Source organism: Carassius gibelio, chromosome A21 (assembly GCF_023724105.1).
Source record: "Carassius gibelio isolate Cgi1373 ecotype wild population from Czech Republic chromosome A21, carGib1.2-hapl.c, whole genome shotgun sequence".
Lineage (NCBI taxonomy): Eukaryota > Metazoa > Chordata > Actinopteri > Cypriniformes > Cyprinidae > Carassius > Carassius gibelio.
Window position 1 is genome coordinate 18,590,755 of NC_068391.1, and position 24,712 is coordinate 18,615,466.

The following is a 24,712-nucleotide window of genomic DNA, read 5'->3' on the forward strand; positions in this document are numbered from 1 at the left end:
ACAATGCCCAGCCTCGTGTGGCCAGTATGAAATAGGTCCTCTCTACTTCAACTCACTACTAGAAATGTATGCTCCCTCCTGCCAGCTCAGGTCTATACAGAATAAGCAACATCTCGTTTCCGCACAATAAGGCAAAATGTCACTCTCCATAATTTCCACCCTTTCTGTTCCTCTCTGGTAGAACTCCACGTGAACTGCTGCAACCACCACATCTTTCAATAACACCATCTTTCAGCAGCTGCATGCACACCTCTTCTGCAAGCTTTTAACCACCCCAAAGCACATTTCCCAAAAGCCACTATTGTTGCAAGTCATTACTAATAATGGAAACTGCAATCAAAGTTAGCTATCTGTGCCTTTAGGAAATGCACCTCCACACTCTTAAGCCAATCCCAGACATCAATATAGTGTTGGGCCAGACCCGGCCCACATCTGGCCTGCGTGAAATCCATGCAGGCCACATGTGGGCCAGATCTGGGCCGACACTGCTTGCTGTCTGGGATGCGTGCATGGACACACACACATACACTTCTATACTACTTCTCCAGCTGGTTCCCTAATCTAATTTTCTCATTAATCTGGTATTGTGTACAACATTACTACAGCATGAATGCTTTGCTCCGCTTTTTTAAGTCCCTTTGGATAAAAGTGTCTGCTAAATGTATTCATGTGAATGTACTGAACATATGTGTGCTTCAATCTATGCATCTATGTATAAAACTGACAAGTAGCCCTAGTCTCACCTATATGCAAACTAAGTTAATCATTTAGAATTACTTTAAAAACTAATAAAATATATTATTAGAGGTCCAACATTTAGTTTAATAAAATCAATAATAATAATAAAAAAAAGTAGCATAAACGAACACGCTCACACAAAAACAGGACAACTGCTTCAGAGGGTAATAATTCTTGGAATGGATCATGGAATATTTCTCATTTTCTTCTCTTTTTCTTTTCTTGTAGGTGTATTGCAAATGGTTTTATTTTAGGCCAAATGGATCTCTTTTTTATATATATTCCTCTTGCTTACCCCCATTCCAATATCTTTATTGATTAGCAAACATGCAGCTGTTAGAAATCCATTTTACAAACAAAGAACTGAAAAAACATCCATAGATTTTTCAATTTACAAACAGTAATCAAAATCTATTTATGCTAGATGTATGACTTTATACTAATGTGTAGTAAAACTGTTGTACAAATGATCAAAGTGCACTCTCTAAATTCACACAGTCCTGAGTCCTTCTACTAGACTCATGTACAAAATCAACATCAGGACCTACCAGACCTTATATGAGTTACTGAGAAACGAAGCCATTGTGGAGGTTGAGAAAAAAAGGTTTACAATTGATCAGAAAGAATGGGGCTAACAGGTATTTCATTGAACGTTTGGATTCAAACGGCATAGTAACGTGCTATTAAATGTCACATCAACAGTATATATAATAAAGATTCAACATTTTACACTGGTCCTTCATTAAAAGGAACTATAAACTTATATCTTAATTGTTTTAGCAAAGTATGTAAATATGATTATTAAAAAAATATACATTCGTACATATATTTTCTTTTTTTCCCCCCAAATGAACACGCATACAGATGGCAGCATGCTATTGGATAATATGTAAGGTTACAGAAATTGTACTTTTTTTTTTTGACCCATTTCTGGTGGAGCAGGCTTTTGAAACGAGTGGAGCGTCAAACATGAAAAAAAAAAAAAGTATGGTGTAATTATATAAGATCACGTTTCAAAGAGGAGAAAAAAAACCCTGATGTTTAGTTTAAGTCGTACGGCCACTTAAATAAGCCTCTAAGATTCATGAATGTGATTCGTTCAGCGATTCATTCATTCTAATTGCTAAAATAATGAAGAGAACAGTCATTACTACTGCAACCATTTACAAAATATACACACACACACAAAAAATAAAAATCTCACAAAACATCAGCTGCACACTGACGGTATAAGGCGTAAATGAAGTGTAAATCAATTATGAATACATTCACAACACCTCTGCTCATATTTTACCTCAATTAACAATTATAATTTTCTATGACCCTCATCCAATGCTTTTTGTCATTTTGGAAAATCACCTACATGTAAGAAACAAATATGAACAGTCAGACACACTGACCAAAATGAGGTATGCCACATAGAGCTTCTATAGAGTCTATATTTACAGGAAGTGGCACTTTAATCTTGAGAAGGAGGAAAAATAATCCATCTGGGGATATATATATTGCCCAACTTTAGAAAGCAGATACAAAAGTGTTTTGAAAGGGTTTGACATCATTAGGACACATTGTTTCTTCACAATGGAAAGGGATGCCTTTAATGGGAATGATGCCTAATGAGTGCGTCCATTGGGAGAATGTCTACCACAGGCCAAAGTGGCACAAAGTGCAGATGAAGTTTCATGTTAAATCATACTTTGAAATGGAAAAATGAGCAAAACCATTTATGTATTAAAAACAAAAAAAAAACACAGTAGTCACAAATGTTGTGAGTTACTGATATCTACTCATGCACAGTGAATCAAAATGTTTCCAAGTTGAAACATTTTGCAATCAATCTCAGCAAAAGTGAGAATTTGATATATAATGCAGAGATTTCCGAGTGACAGAAACACTGCAAGTCCCCACAGACGTCTCATTCTCGTGTACGGAGAATGCCGTTAGACTTTTCATTTTTTCCACCTCTCAAAATACTGAAACTATCTTAAAAAAAGACTCTGTCTTATTCAATCAAATAGACTTAAATTAGAATTCACAAACAAAAACTAAAAATGAGAGTCCGTGAACAAAAAGCGGTGCCGATTGCCCTTCCTCATCGCCTCCATGAGCGGCTCTCGTATTCATCTTCTTCATCATCATCTTCTTCCTCTTCCTCTGGAAGCAGAAAAGGGCTGACTGGATCCTAGAAGTGTCAGCAAAGATTATTTTAAATATTTAACATTAAAACATCAACAAAAAACATATGAAAAAAAAAAACTGGTATAAAGTAAAAAGTAGTAACATTTTACTTACACCATAAATACATGCCCATCCATGTTTGATTTGGCAAACACTGCTAATCATACATTTAGAAATATTATATCATGATGTGTAATCTGGCTGTGTAATTACCGTCATTACATGCATTCCTGTGTCGATGACCTCTTCCTTTGACTCCTCCTCTTCTGGTTCAGTGGACATGGATGGAGTTTTAGGTTTGTACCACGAGATCTGTAGAATTCGACCTTTGAACTTCGCCCCTTGGTTTGCAGCCTGAAAAAAAATGATGATTTAGTGGTGATAAATGTAACTAATACCATACATTCTAAATTTAATTCAAAATGAAAAAAAGCCACAGTACATTTTCTGCTTCACTACGGCTTTTGAAGGTCATCACAACACTGGTAGCATCATGGTCACGAAGCTCCTCGATCTCCCCAAATTTCTATTGAAGTCATATGGGTTGATCATAAATTTGGTGATATATATATATATATATATATATATATATATATATATATATATATATATATATATATATATATATATATATATATATATATATATATAAATAGACAAATATATACAAATGAAGTATATACTGTGTGTGTGTGTGTGTGTGTGTGTGTGTGTGTGTACATAAACTCAAGTCTTACCACAAAATGAGGGATGAGCTCCTCCTTCTCTTCCTGTGTGACGCCAATAATAGTGAGGGCTCGAGGCCGGTGGTCTACTACCATGTGATTACCTCCTCCACGCCCTCGTAGGCTCCGCCCTCGGCCCCTCCCTCTGCCTCGACTTTGTGCTGCTGGTGGTTTGCCCCGCCCAGCCGGGATCAGTCCCAGCAGTGTTGCCTACGTGATTTTAATACAGAGACAGGTGGATATTTTAAACTTACAATACAAATCTAATATAATAAATAATGGTAATAAAATTAAATTAATTAAAATAAAATATAAAAATGGTAAAATATAACTATGCATAGATCTATCAGAGTTTCAACAGGTTTTATGAAGGTAAATGTAAGACTTTTTAAACACCTTTTTAAACCAAGAAAATAAAAAAAAAAGTACATTTACTGTTTCTTCTGATCACACTGTAAAGAAAAATCCTGTTCTTCAGTAGTTTTGTCTTGTTTTCCAGTGCAAATGTCAATATGCATGAAAATTAATAAAAATTACATAAATTGCTTTATGAGAAATTTATCACAATGGAGCAAGTTTACTATAGCAACTAGCACAGATATTTGCCAATGGACTTAATTCACAGAAAAAAAATAAGTTTTCGTACCACATTGATAGATTTGTTCTTGTTTTGTTCAGTTTCTCAGAAAACAAGACTTTATTTCCTAATTTTTCATCTAAGGATGCTCATATATTTGTATTGAAAAACAGATATGTTTTGCAGTGAATTAAACATTTTGTGCCTCGCTTTTATGAATTTAACTCTTTCTGCTTTGACTTAACTTTTTATGCCTTAATTTGTGGAACCATGAATTGAAACTTTTTAAGACCCACAGGAACCCTTAATCCAAGCATATTTTTTATTCTTTTTTTATATAATACCATTCAAGAAGTTTATAAACACCTACTCATTTTATTTTATTACTATTGTTTAACATTTTAAAAGCACAAGAAAGCCATCAAAACTATATGGACAATGAAAAACAATGAAAGTATGGGAATGGTGTAGTGAGAGCTTCTAAACTTTCAAAAAGTACTAGACTTTGAAACTTGCCTAACCTTCACCCTGACTGCAAATAAAAAAATGATAAGCCACAGAGTGACAAAAGCCACACCAAATGCTGGTCATTTTTCTTTCATGCCCCGACTGAACAGACTTTCAGCTAGTGGAGTTTCTTCTGTTCCCTCTCTTCCATTAATTGTCTTCCCTCGATCTTTCTCTCATTTCTTACATGGGAGGCGATCAAACTTTAATGGAACGAGAAGCATCAGCGTGTGGAGAGGGATGTGTGTTGTTTAGGGACGGTCCTTGGGGTTTGGGAAGTGCTCAGAGTTAAATGTGCAGGAGATGAAGTGTAATGACATGCATATTTCACACCAGCTAATTTAAGCCCAGAGTCAGTTCTGTTGTCACTCTTGTTTTAGGAGTGAGACTGTGTTTGGGTGTAATGGATTATGCTGGTTGTGGGTGTGTACAAGTGTCTTTTGTTTAGGGGAAAAGAAAAAACAAACAACAGTACGACATCTTAGCAACTACAGCATTCCAGACTAATATCTGAGAGCCAGGCTCCTCTGACGGTTGCACCAGAAACTGATTTGGGAGCAGCAAAATAATTATTATATAATTATTAATAACAGTAATTGTTAATATTAAATGTTTTGTCTCTTGGAATGGCGCATTTGAAAGAGGCTTGAGTTGACAGTAGCAGCAGCTTGAGCAGGGATATTGTAGCAAATGTAAATATGACTGAGTTAGGACTCTTATTAAAATAAACCACTGCTTCTATATAGTATCATACATTTGTAGATCATGAGAGCCACAGGTAAAACCATGCATGGTACATCACTACCAAGGTAAAAATATATATGGTTTCCATTGTTCTATAAATTAAATGCACAAAACCTACTATAGAACAAAAAAAAAAAAAAAACTATAAACAATCAATTCTGTTCTCCTTTTAATTTAATAATAAATTATATTAATAATATAATCAAATTTGATATGAAATACCCTGTATTTCTGTTACAATACCAGCCTTATGTTAACTGGATTGCTGTTAGGGCTGCACAATAAAATCGCATGCAATATTTAATGTGCATATTTATGCAGATTTTGTCAGTAAAGCCAGTTCTGTAATCAGCTGTAAATCTCCATCACCTGCGTGCTTTCACATGGAGCAGCATTTACTACAAAGAGTTGTTTTTTTAAACTAAATTTCAATTTCGTACATATACCATGATAAGGACGATTTTCCCAGTACCATTTAAAGGGTTGCATTCGCACCGACATTGTGTACTAGGAAGTGACATAAGCCGGTTGACAGGGATCTCATATGTGCGCGGAGTTCAACAATGTTAACAAAAAATAACAACGTTAACAACAGGAGGATGGAGGATGCTGTGATCGGAGCTGTGTTTTTGTTGTGTCAATAATGGACATGGAATGTCGACTTAATACATAAAGCGATTGAAAGAACGGAAAGACTAAGAATTTCCAATGACAACTGGCAGTGATACATTGCTACAATGCCTGCACTTCAGCGATTGTACATTTATCGCTGTTCAACATACTTGCGAAATAAATTGACAATGTTTACAGTATGTTTACACAGCATTTTAAATCATGGCTGGTGAGGGCGTTTGGACAATCAATGTCTACTTACATCACGGTTATTACAATATCAACAAATCGTTGTGCTTCTATAAAATAACAAACATGATGTGCTTTCTGCCATGTCGTCTTTAACAGGAGTACAAAAATGAACCGAAACTCAGTGATGCCTCACAGACATGATAAATATATCTATAGAAAGCTGTAAATGACTACTTCATGAAATAAAACAAATCGATTTCATAATCATAATCTTAATCATAATTCGTAAATATGCACTTCTCTCTAAAGGCGCGTCTAATGAGAAGATGGCGAGTCAGGATCGGCAACTTCATCCTTGTGACAGAGACTCAGACAACACTAGTTTATTAATAAATAATTCAAATATCTCCTTACTGTTTCCACGTCACATTTATGGTAATTATTTTACCAGTGCTTTGCAGCAAGCTTAAACCTATTGCATGTATTTTAACACAGAACTGTTCGGGGGTGCATTTCCCATACAACGACATAACTCGCTGATTAACCACATCTCTAAAATGCTGCTGTATTGAACATGGCACCTGATTACTTGATTTTTTTTTATTATTTTTTTTAACTGTCATTTTGCTTTATTGGTTTTTGATTCACTACCAGTTACCTCTTATGTCATTCTCCAGATTTCCCTTAGGTATTTATGCACATGCACACTCTTCAAAAACAGCGCTTTTAGAGGACGCGCAAACTTACACAGATTAAAATGTATTTATATTAAGATAAAAGGTAATATATAGATTGCACTACGTTAACTTGCTTACTGTGGCCAAACCATATTTATTTAGGCCCATATCCCTTGCTAAGAAACTATGCTTCTACCCATACGATGAGAGGTGTAGTTCCTACCATGTAAGTTTGCGACTCGGTTTTGCGAATGTTCGTTTGAACTATGGTTTCGGGAAACACAGAATCGTTGAACTATGTGGGTAATGACGGAACTTGCGATCATAGTTGGCTAATGATGCTCTTGGGAAATGCACCCCAAATGCGCAGATGGCACGCACCTTACTGCTGCTAGAGGGACAAAAAACATGTCAATATCAACATCAATAAACAATGTCGAGTCGCTTGACAGTCTTGTTTCCACCAGCGCAACAATTTTCATCACTAGTTGATGGATGTCTAAAGTATAAAAGTAAGGATAAGTCTAAAACAAGAGGGAGGACCAGCCTGCATCTGAACTATGACGTGAATATTGGCCCGAAGCCCAGCTCGAGGGGCGTAAAAAAGTCAGAGCCCATCGGGGGGCTGAAATGCAGGGCTCTAGTGTTGAACCACAGGGAGACTTTCAGAGTCGCAGAGACATTTTTTTCCCCTCGAAAAGTGCAACCCCTATTTTTTTTTTTTTTTGTTGCGCCATTGAGAAATAAAGTCGCACTCTAGAGCCCTGAGTATTTTGTAAGAAGAAAAAAAGGAGTGCTTATGGAAACTATGACAGGTTTAATTTTCTACGTGCAAAATATAATTTATTTATTTGAATTGAAAAACTTAATTTTAATTAACCCACTCACTAGAAATCAGCATCAGCCACTGAAAAACCCATATGTCATGTCACAGGGACAGAACGTGGCCACTTACCTCCACCTGCAACTGACCCAACCTCCTCTTCAGGTCTGTGGTGTCTTCTCCTGACGTCAGCTTCTTATGGAAGTCCAACTCCGCGTCAAGCAACTCTTTCTGTGCCTACAGATGAAATAATAGTTATACTTAAATGCAGAAAAATCTTATATATATTTAACTGACATAGACTATGATCTGTTCCAGCTCCTCTCAGCAGTAACACCTGGTATATAAGAATTGTCTTACATCTGTTTTTGACTTTGATTGAGTCGTGTTGGCAGCAGCTTTTGAGCTGGGGCTGATCTCATTCTTCAGCTGAGAGATCTTTTCTGTCAGTTCTTTGAGAGTCTTCATGATGTTAGCTCTCTCCTCTGGCTTCATCCCTCTGTTCTTTTCCAGGCGGTTTATCAGCACCTGCAGAACACATTTCAGGTTTAATGTTACATTAAACTGCATGTGATATACGAAACCTCTAGACAAGTTCTGTTATACACTTCTTGTTCATTACATTCATTCAACTAAAACTGAACCAAGACAAGTACAGAGCTGGGTGTCCAACACCTGGTATAAATCCAATATCACACTTATTCAATTAATGATATTAAATAACAAATGCTGCAATAAAAATAATATCTATTTCATATCATATTAAATAAATCTGTAAAAATAAAGAGATTTGGTTACACTTTATTTTAAGGTGTCCTTGATACACGTTAGATGTACTTACTATTATAATAACAATTAATTATGCATAACTGCATGCATGTAATTCTAAGACAAACTATAAATTACATGTAGTTAATTAACATTACTCAGTATAATTACACTGCAACAAGGACACCTTAAAATAAATTGTAACCAGAGTTATACTTAACAGATAAATTTCTTTATTCATTTTTTTTTTTTAATAAAATAAAAAAGGAAGTATCAATAAAAAGGAAGTTAAAATTGTAACCAACAGTGCACACATGAAAAAAAACCCAAAACAAATAGTTATTATTATTCTTCATACCTTCTGACATTCAATCTGTTTTTCAAGCATTTCTTGTTTCTTCTTCCTCATGTCTTGCTGCAGCTTCAATGCCTCCTAAAGGCCAGAGGTCAGAGGTCACATTAGCTCACTCATAAGCACATTCCAGACTGTGCAATCCTAGCAGGTGGAAGTGCCGCTATCGGCTTACAGAGGCGAGAAGGAGAAAGGAAATACTCACATGCTTCTTTTTCAAAACCTCCTGAGCTTCCAGTGCTTTGCCCGTTTTTCCCAATGATTTGGATGCGGTTTTCAACATTGTGCGCAAGAATGGACCATTCTGTAAACTTGAAGGTGGAGTCAAACCCTAGTTTAACAGAGAATTTAAAGCAAGTGTTGATTAATAACATATTACACATATATAAAAATACATAAATACATACACACATATACACACACACACACACACATATATATATATATATATACACACACATTATAATATGCAGATTTGCTGATCAAAAAAACATTTCTTGTTATGTTGACAAATGGTTTTGCTGCTTAATATTTTTGTGATTATATAAGATTTCAATTTCATATGTGGTTCTTTGTAACTCTTTTTGAACATAAAATAATCCTGAAAAAAAATAAATAAATAAACATGCATCAGGGTTTCCACATAGATATTTAACAGCAAACCCTCTTTAACATTGATAAGAATAGTTCCTCTGTAATAACTGAGCACCATTAATAACTGATAATACTAGAGCAGCAAATCAGCATATTAAGATGATTTCTAAATGATCATGTGACATCTGTGGTAAGGTCTGATTAAAACATTCAAATAGAAAAAAAGTTATTTTAAATTCCAATACAATTTCACAATATTAAGTTTTTTATTATCTAATAAACATGGCCTTAGCGAATATGAGAAACTAATAATATTATTAATAATAGTATTTTTCCAAACTTTCACCTGGTAGTGTATATACACATAAAACTATAAGTGGACCCTGGGGAAGAAATTAAAATGCACTTTATGATCACAACGTTTAAGACTGGATCAGTAGAGCCCCTTTCACACTTCCATTCCGGCAGATACACGGGTAAAGTGTTCCGGCAATTGTGCCCGGGTCGCTAGATTTTGCACTTCCACACTGCCAGTGATTACCCGGAATATGTGCGTGCTTTCACACACAACCCATAAAGACCCCGTAACGTACACGTGACATCAGGGCATGACGCGTTATGTACGAGTCGAAAACGCTAGGCACGTTAAACTTTCACTGAAGCAAGCAAACGATCTCGGCGTCATCGATGAAAGTGAGGAACAAACTGATCTCTGCTTCATTACAGTTTGCATATCTTTTTTCATCGCAAACGTTGACCGGAACTGAACCCGGCAATGTTACTAGGTCCCCGACCTGGGATCAATGCCGGAATCAATCCGGGACGTGTTTGCTTTCACACAGAAGGTGACTCTGCAATTTTCCGGGTCTGACGTGCAGTGTGAAAAGGGCTTAGAAGTTTTCAGTTCAGATGTGTGCAAACATTCATGTGCTGTCTTTACCACTGAAGGCTCCTGGCTTGGGCTGGTAGGTTCAGTGCCGCCCGTGGCGCCCGTTGTGCCTGCCGCTCCCGTGGCAGTCTGCTGTTTAGGGAAGGTTTTATTCAGCACATAAGATCCTGCAGCATGCTGCTTGTTAATGACCTGCAAACAAAACTACATTCAGTCAAACAATGTAGACAAACGGGAAACCAAGTCTCATGCATGGATCAACAGTAACTTTCTGAATATCAATTAATCATTTATGGGTGAACAATCTCTAAAAACTGACACAGCTGTTTCAGTGGGACCTCAGAAATTTCAAAAACAGGACTGGCCAGTAAGAGTCAGTTCCCCAAATATTAGAACGCAACCACAATGAAACCGCATAGGAATATAACTCCTATTTAATGAAAGACAGTCCATCAGTAGGTTTCAACATCATCAGACACTTCTGCCAGACCTTGTGTGTTGTGGGATGTTGGTGTCCAGGGTTCGTGCTCTGACTGGGTCCCTGTTCCTGTGTGTTCGATGTGGTCTCTCGGTGCCAGTACACTCTGATGAAGCGGTTATTCAGAACGGCTTCGGTGCTGGAGATGGCCCTCCGAGCCTCATCATTAGCTGTATACTGGATCAATGCTGCCTCAGGGTCGCCCCCAAACACCACCTGAGGAAATCACAATACAGGACGCAGTTTAACCATTACGACAACTACATTAAGTGATCTGTGCAACAAAAGTACAAAATGACCACAATGTCAAAAGCAATCTTGTTGAGAAAGTACAGTGGGGTATACTTTTTAGCCACTGACTGAACTGCCTTGATACCTAAGAGGTTAATCACCTGATATTGCTATATATAGCCTTTTATAGCAGGCTAATCGCTACTGCTTAGCATATCTCATGTAAACACCCTGTATTGTTATGAACATCACATACAAATCATATAGTGTTGTAATCGTGTGTTTATTAGCTTCATGTTTTATCTATAGAAATGTTCTTACGTACAGAACTGGCCATGGAAGTGTCATGGATGTTGGTCATCATAGACAGGGCGGGTTATGAACGTGAAATATGATTGACATATGAGCAGCGAATGAGCTTCGTCTGAGTCAGAACAGCGATCTCAGAAGAGAAAAGAAATTACGATTCTGTCTTAGCTACCATATTTTTCGGACTATAAGTCGCATCAGTCCAAAAATACGTCATGATGAAGAAAAAAAACATAAGTTACACTGGACTATAAGGGTGCTTTCACACTAGCACTTTTGGTGCGCACCCGGGTTCGATTGACGTCAGAGTTCAGTTCGTTTGGATGATGTGAACGCTGTCTTCCGGATGCGCACTCGCGAACCGTACCAGAGTCCGCTTAAAAACGGTGGTCTGGGGTACGCTTCATGTGAACTCTGGTACGGTTCGCTGCTTATGTGAACGCAATCATACCAAATCGCGGAAGTGAACTGCTTTTAATGACAAATTATTTGATGCAAACGTCTGTTTGTGTTTATGTTTCCCTCACTTTCCTGATGAGCGTGACTTATGCGCTGCAAGCAGAGAGCTGTACATCTCATTTATGTTCGCCGTCAACGTTCTTTAGAGCTTTATCAGTACATTCGTAAGACAGACGCATGTAAACAAAACGAACAGTTCAAAAATGTAATACATAAAAGTGCAGAGACTAATGTTAGGCATTTGCCGCTGTCGTTACCAAGCAACGGGGTAAACAGTTGCTGGCTTGATGACGCAAGCGATCCGCAGTTCGGACTCAAATATTATAATATGAACACTGTCCAGCGGGGGCAGGGGGAGGGGGAGCAACCGAACTCGGGTTCGGCCCAGGCAAGTGAACCAAGTGTGAAAGCACCCTAAGTCGCATTTATTTAGAACCAAGAGAAAACATTACCGTCTACAGCCGCGAGAGGGCGCTCTATGCTGCTCACTGTGCTCAGTGCACCTATATCTTACACTGAGCAGCATACAGCGCCCTCTTGTGGCTGTGGACGGTAATGTTTTCTCTTGGTTCATTTCTCTCGGTTCATGTCAAATTAATTTTGATAAATAAGTCGCACCTGACTGTAAGTCGCAGGACCAGCCAAACTATGAAAAAAAGTACGACTTATAGTCTGGAAAATACGGTATGTGTTTTACAATGACACTTTTGGAAACCTAGCATAAACGAGACTGTAAAAATGACAACAAGCTGAAAAAAAATCCAAAGTTTTTTCTTTGAGGTAATGTGAAATGTAATCTTGTCAAAACGTATTACATAAAATTGATATTGGGAAAGTCTCGTTCAGGAACCGGTATCAAAGTCAAGGTATCTGTATTGGACATTGTTAACGATCCCCAGCTCTATGAGCGCATGTGTTGAGTTGATCATCTAATCCATGTAGGATGTTTACCTGGATGTTGACTATTGTTCCAAACTTGCTGAAGTGCTCATTGAGTTTGGTGATGTTGTTGAGCTCCCGGGGGATTTTGCGCACCTCTAGTTTGGTGTTGACGTAATGGTTCTTTTTCGGGAAGGTGGGTTTATGCTGGTTATTGAAATTTTGTCTGCAAAACAGAAAATACCCCATTACAAAACAAAAACTGGATATCCTCCTCTTGTATCATTATAGTTTCCTTCACACTCCAGGATTTCATTATATATTCTATATAAATATGTGACCTGTGCTGGCAAAATCAGTTGGAGTGCGCACAAGCTAATTTTGAGATACAAGCAAAAAAAAAAAAAAAAAAAAAAAACTGCTGATTTTTGTCAATTTTGAGATTCCCAAAAAAATTAGTTATTATTCCCAATAAAAGAAAGAGGGAACCACTTGCATATTTGAATGAACACACTAAAGGGATTTTTACATTTGATTATTCGTTTTCCTACTTCTCTACTTGTTTGTATGTAAAATGAAAAAGGTAATGCATTACTTGTTTGTTTCTCATATATTTGTTCTGTATTTTTTTTGCATCTGTTCTTATTTATAATAAAGCTAAAATAAATAAAAAAAATAGCTATATTGTGATAATAAAGAAATTATTATTAAGAAAAGAAGTGGAGGAAAAGATGCAGCACTGCACTGTGATTTTGCTTTGGAACCTTCAGTAAACTTTAACTGGATCTTTCTCAAAATGGACTTTGTTGTCTCTATCGACATCAAACGGGTGTCATTTTTTTAACCAATTCCAACAAATCATACATCATTCTTTTAATGGAGAATAGAAATATAAAATTTGCTCATTGTGACTCATTTTGCCAGCACAGGTCACATACACAATACATTTAACACACACTACAGATCAAACGTTTAAAATAATACAGGATTATTATTATTATAATTTTAATGATTTTAAAAGAGGTCTCTTTTGCTCAGTGATTTAATATGATTTTAAAAAGTTAAATTATGATATTTTTACACTTTAAAGATATGTATATTTTAAAATATTTTAAAATGTAATATATTCCTGTGAAGACAAAACTGAATTTTCAGCAGTCATTACTTCAGTCTTCAGTGTAACATGATCCTCCATATATATCATAATATGATTTCAAATAAAAGCTGTTGTTTCAAACTCCCTATTCAGAGATTAGATCAAAGTTTTCACAAATATCAAATATAAAAATAAAAAATCATAAAACAATATTAATGAGAACTTAATACTTGAGCACAAAAAATAATTGGTTATATTAAACAACTGAGCACTAAACCAGTATATTAGAATTATTTCAGAAGGTTCTTGAGATACTAAAGTCTAAAATAAAGGTTGCTGAAAATGTAGCTTTGCCATCATAATTTTTTTTTTTAAATACATTAAAACAGAAAATAGTTATTTTAAGGTGTAATATCACAATATTAGTTGTTACTGATTTTTTAGTCAAATTAATGCAGCCTTGGTGAGCACAACAGATTCTTTCAAAAAATTTAAACTGTAATTATTCCAAATTTGTGAGGAATAATATACTTTTTTTTTATTACACTACAGTCTGTGTCTAAGGACACTGATCTCTCATCACTCACTTGTCCATCCAGGGTTTTTTGGCCTGTGGTCCGTCTGTAGATGGCAAACATCTCTTCCTGTTCTCCTGCTCAGAGCTGTACCTCATCTCTCCGCTCGACACACTCGTGACGGACGGCTCTGTCTGGATTACTATGTTAGCCGCTAAAAACACAGATAAACCAGAGCTCAGTTACTTGCTGTCATTGTGAAAGAGTTTAAAACATGTAATACACAAGAAAGAGAGTCATGTGTGTGGAACATCTCACATCTGATACCTCGGGAGTTTTGTCCGTCACCAGCAGTGAGGCCGATGAGATTGGGTCTCTGCGTCTGGATGCGAGGAATGAAATGGCGGTACTGAGCTCTGCCCGGCCCGGTCAGTCCTGGAGACTCTGGGTTATAGGCGTCAGGGTCATAGCTGTCTGAGACACGAGACAGACATCTTCAACCACATGCACTGCATAAAAATGAATGACAATAGACATGGCTACCAAAACATGTAGGTTATTTCCCTTTGGTAAAAAAAAAAAAAAAAAGAGACCAATTCTGAATGCAAGCACTGTCTCAGTTTTCTTTATTATTTTAAATAGTTTTTCAAATAAACTCAAAAACTGCAGGGAGTAAAATGCAGCAACAGCACATCTACTTGGTCAGAATCTGTTACTGCAGCCTTCAGGAAAAAAATATCCCTGATACAAATGCATTCAAGTACACACAAGTCCAGAAACACCACCAACAGAAACAGAAGTGGCTGATTTTTTTTTTTTTTTTTTAATCAACTTCTTTCTTACTTTCTTCCCGGAAGTCCACTTAAAATGTCAGAGACATTGATATATTAAAATGAAAAAAACTGGAAAAAAGAAAAACTGTAACTAGAGTGCATCAAAATCAGAAATGAAATGTGCCCAAAAGAGCATGTTTTCCACGACATGACCCCTTTAAAACACCGTAAGCTCTAGAAGCAGCACTGCTCGAAGTGGAGAAGAGAAAAGTGCAGAGGCTTACATTCAGAGAGAGTGTACTGAGGGTGAAGAGAGGCAGAAGAGGAGGAGGATGAGGAAGGAGGAGGAAGAGGAGGAGGAGGTCCCACTCCAGGCAGGGTCAGAGGGGAAGAGGTGCTGGTTCTGGAGTGGGGTTGAGTGTCTATCCCAGTAGCTGGGATCAGAGGAGGCCCTAAAACAAGACAAGAGCAAACTGAAGCACACTCTCTACAGCTGACTTCAGGGAAATCATTTCCACAGTTCAGTGCTGCTTATATCAAGTCCTCAAGATTAACAAATTCATTTACAGAGTACTCCAGAATATATACATTTCATTTCATTTTTGCATTTCCCACATGCAGCTTTAAATAAATTTGTTTAGGCTTGACATTTATAATAAATGTTGCTTATAATGAAAGCCATTTAGTTTGTTTATTTAATACTATATACTTATATTTTTTTCATTTCTGTTTTGTTCTGAATACTGTTAAATTCAAAGAATTTGTTGTGGAGTGAGAAAAACAAAGAAAAGCGTTTATAATGTTTTTTTTTATGTTTGTTTTTATTAACCATGGTTGTGCATTATTTTGAATGAAACAATAAAATATGACTTACACACAGAAATGACTTATCTGTGTGAACTTGTGTAAATTTGTAATACTGCGACGCATATAGTTGTAAGATTTTAATGTCAATTGATAGACGGTAAAATAATAATAATAAAAAAATATATTAAATCGGTATTCAAATTAAAACTGTAAAAAAATGATTAAGATTTTTGTTAGTTCATAAACCTTAACAAATTAAATAGAAATTATAAATCATTATTAATCAAATATGGCTAAAGCGTCATGCAGGTTCTTCCCTTGGGAAAATAAATAAATAAATAAATAAATTATAACAAAATGTGTTTGCAAGAACTTTCTCAGAATTTCCTTTCATCATTCAAATCATTCAAAACTGTTAATCACAAGAGTACAAGTGTAAGATATATCAGAATCTGTGACAAACAAAAATAGATTTAAAGTGTTTTTAATGTTTGAAAATGTCTCATTTTTATTTAATGGTATTTTAGATCATCTAGACATCTGTATCTGTCTCTCTCTCTCTCTCTCTCTCTCTCTCTCAACAATGCAGTTTTGACCTTGTGCGAGTTTTATTTCAGGTCAAATTTATATTTATTATTAAAAATATTATAATACTTTTAATAGTATACTTTTAATAAAATGTGTGTGTATGTATATATATATATATATATATATATATATATATATATATATATATATATATAAGGGATGCACGATAATATCGGCACAATATCGGTATCGGCCGATAAAAGCTTAAAATGACCATTATCGGTATCGGCCGATATGAATATTTCTGCCGATGAGCCAAACCGATATTCTCCAAGTGAAATAATTGACCTGTTTTTCAGATGTGAATGTCTGTCTACATTTGTAAAATAATAAATTTATGGTAGAATCAGTACAGAAGAGATACATGGATTTCTCTTCAGTAAAATTAAAGTTTAAATATATCAGTATATATTTGTATATATATCGATATCGGTATCGGCATCGGCCAAAATTATTTTGAAAATATCGGCATATCGAATATCGGCCAAAATCCAATATCGTGCATCCCTAATATATATATATATATATATATATATATATATATATATATATATATATATATATATATATATATATATAAAAAGATAAATTAATAGTAATATGATTAATAATCATAAATTAAAAAAGTAAGCATAAAGCATAAAAATGCTATAATTATATCCATTTTTTTTTCTTCAACTTAACTGAGTAAAAGGCAAGTGTAGCATGCTGAAATCAGAATGACCCTCACCTGGCATGGGGTAGATGCCCGGAGGCGGAGGCTGTCCGTGGGGAGGGCGCATCGGCATGGGCAGGCGAGGAGGAGGCTCTGTCATTGGCGGCATGGGCATCCGTGGCAGAGCTGGTGGGGGGGGGAACGGGATCATGGTAGGAAGCGTGACGTCATCCACGATCAGAGGGTCATTACCGTGGTCAAAAGGACAGAGATCGCCTCGTATACAAAACCCTTTCACTGCCAACAAAAAGAAACACTAAACATTAAAATCAACAATATCACAACAGTCTTTCTGGACTGTTTAAAAGCAACGCAAAGATTTGTTTTCCTTCTCCAAAGCACTTTGACATTGGCGCTGCATACAAGTCATCCTTGAGGTTAGTCTACTCGTCGAGGTGGATGAACTTCTGGTCACGGAGCTCGTTCTTCAGTGGAGTTTGCTCCATGTAAACAGTGCTGTATGGATCGTCACGTCTCTTCCCCTTCAACGTGCCGAATCACAGCTGGGACAATCGAGCTAACATCCATCCTTCAGGAATCCCTGTGGAGACTCTCCTGCTTCTCCCAGCAGTGTGAAAAATACCCTCGCTCCAGAAAGACAGGGTAGTAAATATAAACACTGCTGCTTTAACACCACTCCCATAAGGCCATGCTGCGAGTCTGCTACGCCATAGTCATTAGCGATGCTTTAGAAACAGACACCCAAAAGAGTAAAGTGTGTCCTTAGAGGACATCAAGACACATCAGTGTATCTGTTTATACATCATTGGACTTCGATTTTAAAGACATCCAGTGGATGTAAAATGCATTAAGACTTTAAGAACTAAAACAATAAAACGTCAAACTAAGCTGCATGCATTTAAGAAAGAACGATAGAATCTATAGTTTTATTTCAAACCAAGCAAACATGTTTTTGTACACTTTCTGGTTGTCACAATGTGATAATTTACAAGTGTCCAAACGTAACTTATTTATTTATTTTTTAATCTGTTAAACAACATAAAATGCATTACAAACTGTGTTTAGCATAATTTAAATATGTTATATAAAGATAAATTCTTGTGAAAAAAAGAAACCCCTATTTAGCTTTAAAAAAAAAAAAATTGTATTCTCGTTTCAATAATTTTAGTACTTAGCACATTTCTAATTTTCATGTTTCAGTTCCTTTTTAGCTCAAAAACTATCTAGAAAAGTTTGAGTTAACAATAAGAGCACCGAGTAGAGAAGTGATCCACATGGGTCTTACCGTCGTAGTCTCTGCAGCGGTGTTTGAGCGTGCTGCTCTTGTTGAAGCTCTTGCCGTCTGTGTGGTTGGTGAAGTATGTGGACCAGCTCTCTGTAGTGCTGTCGGGCAGGTGAGCCGGTGCTGCCACGGTTACAGCGTTGGGGACCACTGGGCTCCCTGAGGAGGGGAACTGGTGCTGAGGAGGGGGCAGAGGGAGCAGGGGGGGCGGATGGGGCGGATGGGTCTGCTGGTGGTGTGGGTTACCCATGTGGCCAGAGGATGGGTTGTAAGGCTCCGTGTCCTTCCGCTCCGGCTCAAACTTGGTTCTGTGCTCTGCTGAAATAAAAACACATTTAAAATGAAGACACGTTGGTTGAACACTTGTTTGCAAAGAAAGAAATCTTGACAGTGGTTTGAATAGATTTCTGCATCAACGTATCGACATTTTGGAGATGCTAGCAGCATACGCTCTTCTGAGTCAGCTGCGACAAATGATATGTTTTCCACGTGTATTTACACTTTGCTTTGGATGAAAACAGCGCATCCGTGCAGCGCGGCTGACACAGAAGAGCGTACGCTGCTTGTGTTCAGCAGATGTTTTCCAAAATGTCGATGCGTTTTGAAAGTTTTGAAACAAAATTGTTATTTTAGTTTTCTTCACGTGCAAAGCTTGTACAAAGCTGCGCCAAACCATGATCATATTTTGCACGTTTGGCTCAGCTTGTCTGTGATTACTGACAAGATGCACATTAAATATCGGGCCATATTTATCATGCATCCCTAGTCACAAGCCTCCTGATTTTCATTCAAAATATCTTAAACTGTGTTCCGAAGGTGAATGAAGCTTTTATGGGTTTGAAAGGACATGGGGTAAGAGATTAAAGACAAAACTTTCATTTTGGGGTGGAGTATCCCTTTAATACTTTGTTTCTATTTCTGTTGTTTCGATTTTTATTTGCTGCTAGAAACGAATGTTTATTTTATTATCTATTTCTATTTTTCTTCTTTTGTTAGTGCATTTATTTGTAATTAGAATAACAGCCGTCAGCTAAGCAGCTGCTTTTGATATCTGTATTGCTCCTTCACTGCATTTAAGCGATGATCTGTCCAGCAGTAGTTTCAGTTTGAGCCATCCGCCTGCTATAGACTTTTGCTGTGCTAATTGTGAAGGTGTGCACAGCGACCGGAAGGCTATTTCAACTGCTTGGTCACTCTCCAAATTTAGGAGAAGCCATTAGTCAGCAGAGAAAGCCAATTCTATTTCCAGTTCCAAGTATTTATGTTTGTTGCAAACGGTTTAGAAACACTTTTATACTATTCTGAAGAAGACATAAGTTTAATAATAAAATGTGGCATAACCATCAAATATTTGTACTTTGCTTACAAACATTTTCATATTTACCTTGCATACGTAATAGTCTTAATATACATAAGACTATTAAGTATGCCTTTTAACCTATACTGTGTATGTATTTCTACAGTAATATTTATATATATATATAGGGAGAGAGAGAGAGAGGGGTTAAAATGCATTTTCTAAAACAAATTTTATCAATTAATAGTTAATATTATAAAAGGTCTTCAAGGGTTCTCTCCCTGACAATTTCCTCCTGAAAAATCCCTCACATTTTCTTCAAATATTAATATGCAGTTTTATTTCCTAATAAATAGTAACAAAAGATTATGCCAAAAAAATACTTAATTTCTTTTAAAAAAAAATTGCATTCTTTTCATTATTTATTTAAGATAACAGGACAGGTACATCGGCCTGACATTTTTTTTATGACAAATTAAAAAAAAAAAAAATATATATATATATATATATATATATATATATATATATATATATATATATATATATATATATATATATTCATTAGAGAAGATGTATATTTAAGTCCTTCCATGTTCAAATTAATTTGATGTATTCAAGAATAAAATCATAGATCTGGTCAAAACAAAAGAGAGTCATATTAAGGAACGATTAACATTTAAATACATGTCTAGACACTCCTCTGTTGCACACAGATGAACTTAAGTGTGTGTAAAAGTGATGTTTTGGGCCGGTGCTCACCTCTCCTCTGATTGTGCTCTCGTTCTCGGCTCTTTCCACGGCTGCCGCTGCGGCTACGACTCCTGCTTGGACTGTAGCTTCTCCCTCGTGAGCTTCCTCCTCGTCGCTCATGTCGGTCTCGGTACGATTCTCCGCTCTTTCCATGACGCTCGGGTTCCCGTCGCTTACGCTCGTCTCTCCTGCGGTCATCTCTAGCCCTGAGTTGAGACGTTCAGACACTGCGTGTTACTAATGAGTGAATTTGATATAGATTGCACAGCTCTGACTGCCTCGTGTCTGCTGTGAAAGGGCTTTTACACATAATGAAAGTCTCATGGAATTATTTGAGCTATTCAGAAAGATCTCTTTCTCTCAGTAAGAAATGTATACTTTCAAGAATGTGTTACAACAGATTAAACTGAAAGGTGACAGTAAAGAGTTCTACATTGTTACAGATGATTTGAACTCCCTATCATGGTTTCTAGAACAATATTAAGAAGCACAACAGTTTTCAACACTGAAGACTGGAGTAATAATGCTGTAAATTCAGCTTTGATCACAGGAATAAATAACTATTTATAAACTACGATTCTAACTTAATAACTATTATGAAATTTTAACTTTTAGATGAACACAAGACGAGATCCAACAATGACAGCAGGAAGAAAAAAACAAAACACTTGCTGAAGACCAACCTTGGTTCGTTAAAGTCTGAGCGATTCCTTAATGGGCTTCTTCTTCTTCTGTTATCCTTATCATCTTCAACATGACTAGGCTGAAAACACATGTCACAGTGTTATTATCAATGCAATTTATTCACTTATGTATGACTAACGGGGAGTACACTGCACCACTAAACACGTCAAACCAAGTCAATTTTATTTGTATGTGTTTTTAACAATACACATTGTCTTAAAGCAAATCATGACGATGTTAATAAAGTCAGAACATCTTCATGCCTATAAGCTGCATCTAGCAGATTAGAGCGGAGCGATGACACAGTTGACATTGTTCAATGATATAAACAATCAAGCAGTTGCTACATAGCTTATATCACTTTTCACGACTATGCTGAATATACATTGGATACATTTATTATGTATCCAACTTTATATAGAGAGCTGTGTCATTATACAGTTTACATTTTGCAACATTATAAACATTAACAAATCTTTGTCGCTGTTATTTCATATGAGCGACTATTTACCTCGTCCTTCTCCTCAAGCTTCTGGACTGGGATTTTACTCTCTTCTTTAGCAGCTGGGTTTCCCAAATAATTTTTGGTGGTTAGGCATTCAAAGAGTTTATCGACGAACCCTGTAGTCTCTGTGAAACAGACAGAATAAATCAATCAATTCAGTATTAATATCATTCACACTTGACTAAAGGACACTTGAATTCACTAGTAACTGCATACTTATGTGCACGGTATCCACAACACTTTCTAAACTGAGAATAAACAGCTATGGGAGGACTTTTTACCAATACCTTTCTGAAGGAAAACATCCAGCTGATCCGCACACAACGCTCGGAGTTCTTTCTCTGGTTTTTCCTTCTTTACTAAAGCCACGACGTAGTTTGCCAGAGCAGACGGGTCAGCATCACATCTGTAATGGATCTCGGGTTAATTTCAGGTAAATCCACACATGCAAAAGACAAGAAGTTTCCTATCTAATCCAAAAGTCAAGTGTATCCATGCATGTCTTCGAGGACACCAATACAAAACATACAGTGGGGCTCAAATGTTTGTGCACCCCTTGCAGAATCTGTGAAGATGTGAATTATTTTAACAAAATAAGAGAGATAAATGCATGTTATTTTTTATTTTGTACTGTCCTGAGTAAGATATTGTATAAAAGATGCTTACATTTAGTCCACAAGACAAAAATAAATTGCTGAAATTATTAAAATAACCCCATTCAAAGCTTTGTGAACCCTTGGTTCTTAATACTGTGTGCCGTGACCTGATGATCCTCGACTGTCTTTCTGTTTTGTGATGGTTGTGCCTGAGTCTCTTGTTTGTTCTGAAAAGTTAAACTGAGAACTGTTCTTCAGAAAAATCCTTCAGGTCCTGCAGATTCTTCCGTTTTCCAGCTTCTTTGCATATTTGAACCCTTTCAAGCAGTGACTTTATGATTTTGAGATACATCTTTACACACTGAGGAAAATTGCAGCACTCAAACACAACTATTAAAAAAGATTCAAACATTCAACGATGCTCCAGAAGGAAACAAGATGCATTAAGAGGAGGGTTTCCACATTTTTCTTATTTTGTTGAAATATATATATTATTTTTTTCTTAGTTCTGCCCTTCGTAAGCAACAGAAGATACTTGTATGTTTCCCGGAAAACAAATTAAGCACAATTTACCTTGATCTTCAAATTCCAAGCTCTTAATGAATCTTGTTTCCTTCTGGAGCATCAGTGAATGTTTGAACCTTTTTAATAGTTGTGTTTGAGTGCCCCAATTGTCCTCAGTGTAAAAAAAAAAGGATCTCAAAATCATAGTCACTGCTAGAAAGGGTTCAAATATGCAAAATATGCTAACTGAAGAATCTGCAGGACCTTTAAGATTTTTCTGAAGAACGCTGCTCAGTTTAACTGTTCAGATCAAATAAGGGACTCATGCACAACCATCACAAAACAGAAAGACAGTCATGGATCATCCAGGTAACCTAAAACAGTACTAAGAACCAAGGGTTCCCAAACTTTTGCATGTCACTGTAAGTGTTGTTTGTTAGCAGCTTTTCTAGGAGGTCTGCTACTAGGATGCACTGAAATCAAACACATGACAAGTTGTCAGCTAGAGAAACAACCACCAAATACACTACTGACTTCAAAAATAAACGGTGTCTGCCTGCTGACCACATATCCCAAGGCTTTAAAACTAAAATAACTTGTGCTCTGGTCCTGTTTTGGCCCAGTATGAAAACTATCAGGCTGTTTTGATGAGCACCCTACTCTGCCAGCAGACCCTCTTAGCTTAGCATACTACTTCACAGCTTCTAAATGGGAGGTGTGTTCGTTTACTGAACAATATGACCTTATATATGAATAAAACACAATTGAAATATCATTTAAAAACAATCAAAGGAACCGATATCTGTTTGCAGAGCGACTAAGTGGTTTGAAACCCAGCTAAGCTGTTAGCATGTTAGCTTCACTCTTTCAAATGTCACTGTTCATAACTTACATGGGTTCAAGAAGTTTAGCCAGCCAGGATTTCAGAGCGTCAACATTATCAATAATCATCCTGACGCGCAAGTGATTAATACTGATGAAAGGCTGGGTGTTTATGCGCAACTCCTACTAGCATCGTCTGAAACACACTGGGCCTTCTGTAGTCACTAGCACGTCTCGAGCTGCTGGAGTTTCTCGTTCTCCGTGACGTCAAAACGCAAAGCAACGAGGGCAGCCAATCACATAGCTGCTTTAACATGCCATACTGCATAATTACCAGGCCCCCACTTTTCGCTATGGAATGGACACCCACATCAGAGATAGACTATTTCATTTGAATTGGTTTATGGCATGCTTTTGAATGTTTGGACTATTTCTGAGAGAGAGCGAGAAAACAAAAACCGCTCCAACAACAACAATTATAATAATAATTTGATAAATTATTATTATTATTATTATTATTTCCTTGCAAAGGGGTGCTTAGAGATGCTATGCATTTCTCAAATCGTGTGGCTTTTTGAGGATAGTTGTGCTGTGATTTCTGCAAGTGATCAGGGATTCACATATGTCCAGTATTGGGAAGGCTACTTTGGAAATGTATTATATTTATTTATTTATTTTAAAGCACAGCCACCCCAAAATCAGACTTTAGCCCTTATTTTCAATTTTAGATTGTTTTGAGGTTAAATACAGATCTTAAATGATAAATGATAAAAAGATATAGTTTAATATACTGTTTCTGAAATAAAATCTTTGCATAGCAAATAAGTCAGAAAACACTGGCATAACAAAGCCTTGGGAAAAAAAACAACAGGTATTGTTATAAATACTTTTTTATATTTTAAAGTTTTAATAAAGTTATTGAATAAGCATGTGTCCTATTATGTGTCCTCAAACAATAGTGTCTCATATTTTAGTCATGTGGAAAATCATGTGGAAAGAAATCAATTATCTCTTTCTCTCTCTCTCTCTCTCTCTCTCTCTCTCTCTCTCTCTCTCTCTCTCTCTCTCTCTCTCTCTCTCTCTCT

General features: G+C 36.4%; 1 protein-coding gene across 7 annotated transcripts; it reads right to left on the minus strand.

Annotated features, from left to right (window-relative positions):
* Nucleotides 1–894: 894 nt before the first annotated feature.
* Nucleotides 895–23,942, minus strand: LOC127941927 (RNA-binding protein 27). 7 transcript variants are annotated; one of them, XM_052537411.1, is made up of 21 exons: nucleotides 23,698–23,942; nucleotides 21,993–22,111; nucleotides 21,712–21,830; nucleotides 21,200–21,279; nucleotides 20,526–20,722; nucleotides 18,473–18,784; nucleotides 17,242–17,463; nucleotides 15,401–15,568; nucleotides 14,662–14,817; nucleotides 14,416–14,557; nucleotides 12,805–12,958; nucleotides 10,867–11,070; nucleotides 10,428–10,568; nucleotides 9,099–9,224; nucleotides 8,900–8,974; nucleotides 8,134–8,301; nucleotides 7,906–8,010; nucleotides 3,654–3,851; nucleotides 3,359–3,442; nucleotides 3,130–3,270; nucleotides 895–2,920 (listed from the first exon to the last, which is right to left on the minus strand). In XM_052537411.1, the coding sequence occupies exons 1-21, from the start codon at nucleotides 23,754–23,756 to the stop codon at nucleotides 2,831–2,833; spliced, it is 3,060 nt and encodes a 1,019-aa protein (XP_052393371.1). In that variant the 5' UTR covers nucleotides 23,757–23,942; the 3' UTR covers nucleotides 895–2,830. The 7 variants fall into 7 exon arrangements, with proteins under 7 accessions (XP_052393371.1, XP_052393370.1, XP_052393373.1 ...); XM_052537410.1 differs by having other exon boundaries at nucleotides 18,473–18,787; nucleotides 23,698–23,940; XM_052537413.1 differs by having other exon boundaries at nucleotides 14,671–14,817; nucleotides 23,698–23,939.
* Between the last annotated feature and the right edge of the window lie 770 nt (nucleotides 23,943–24,712).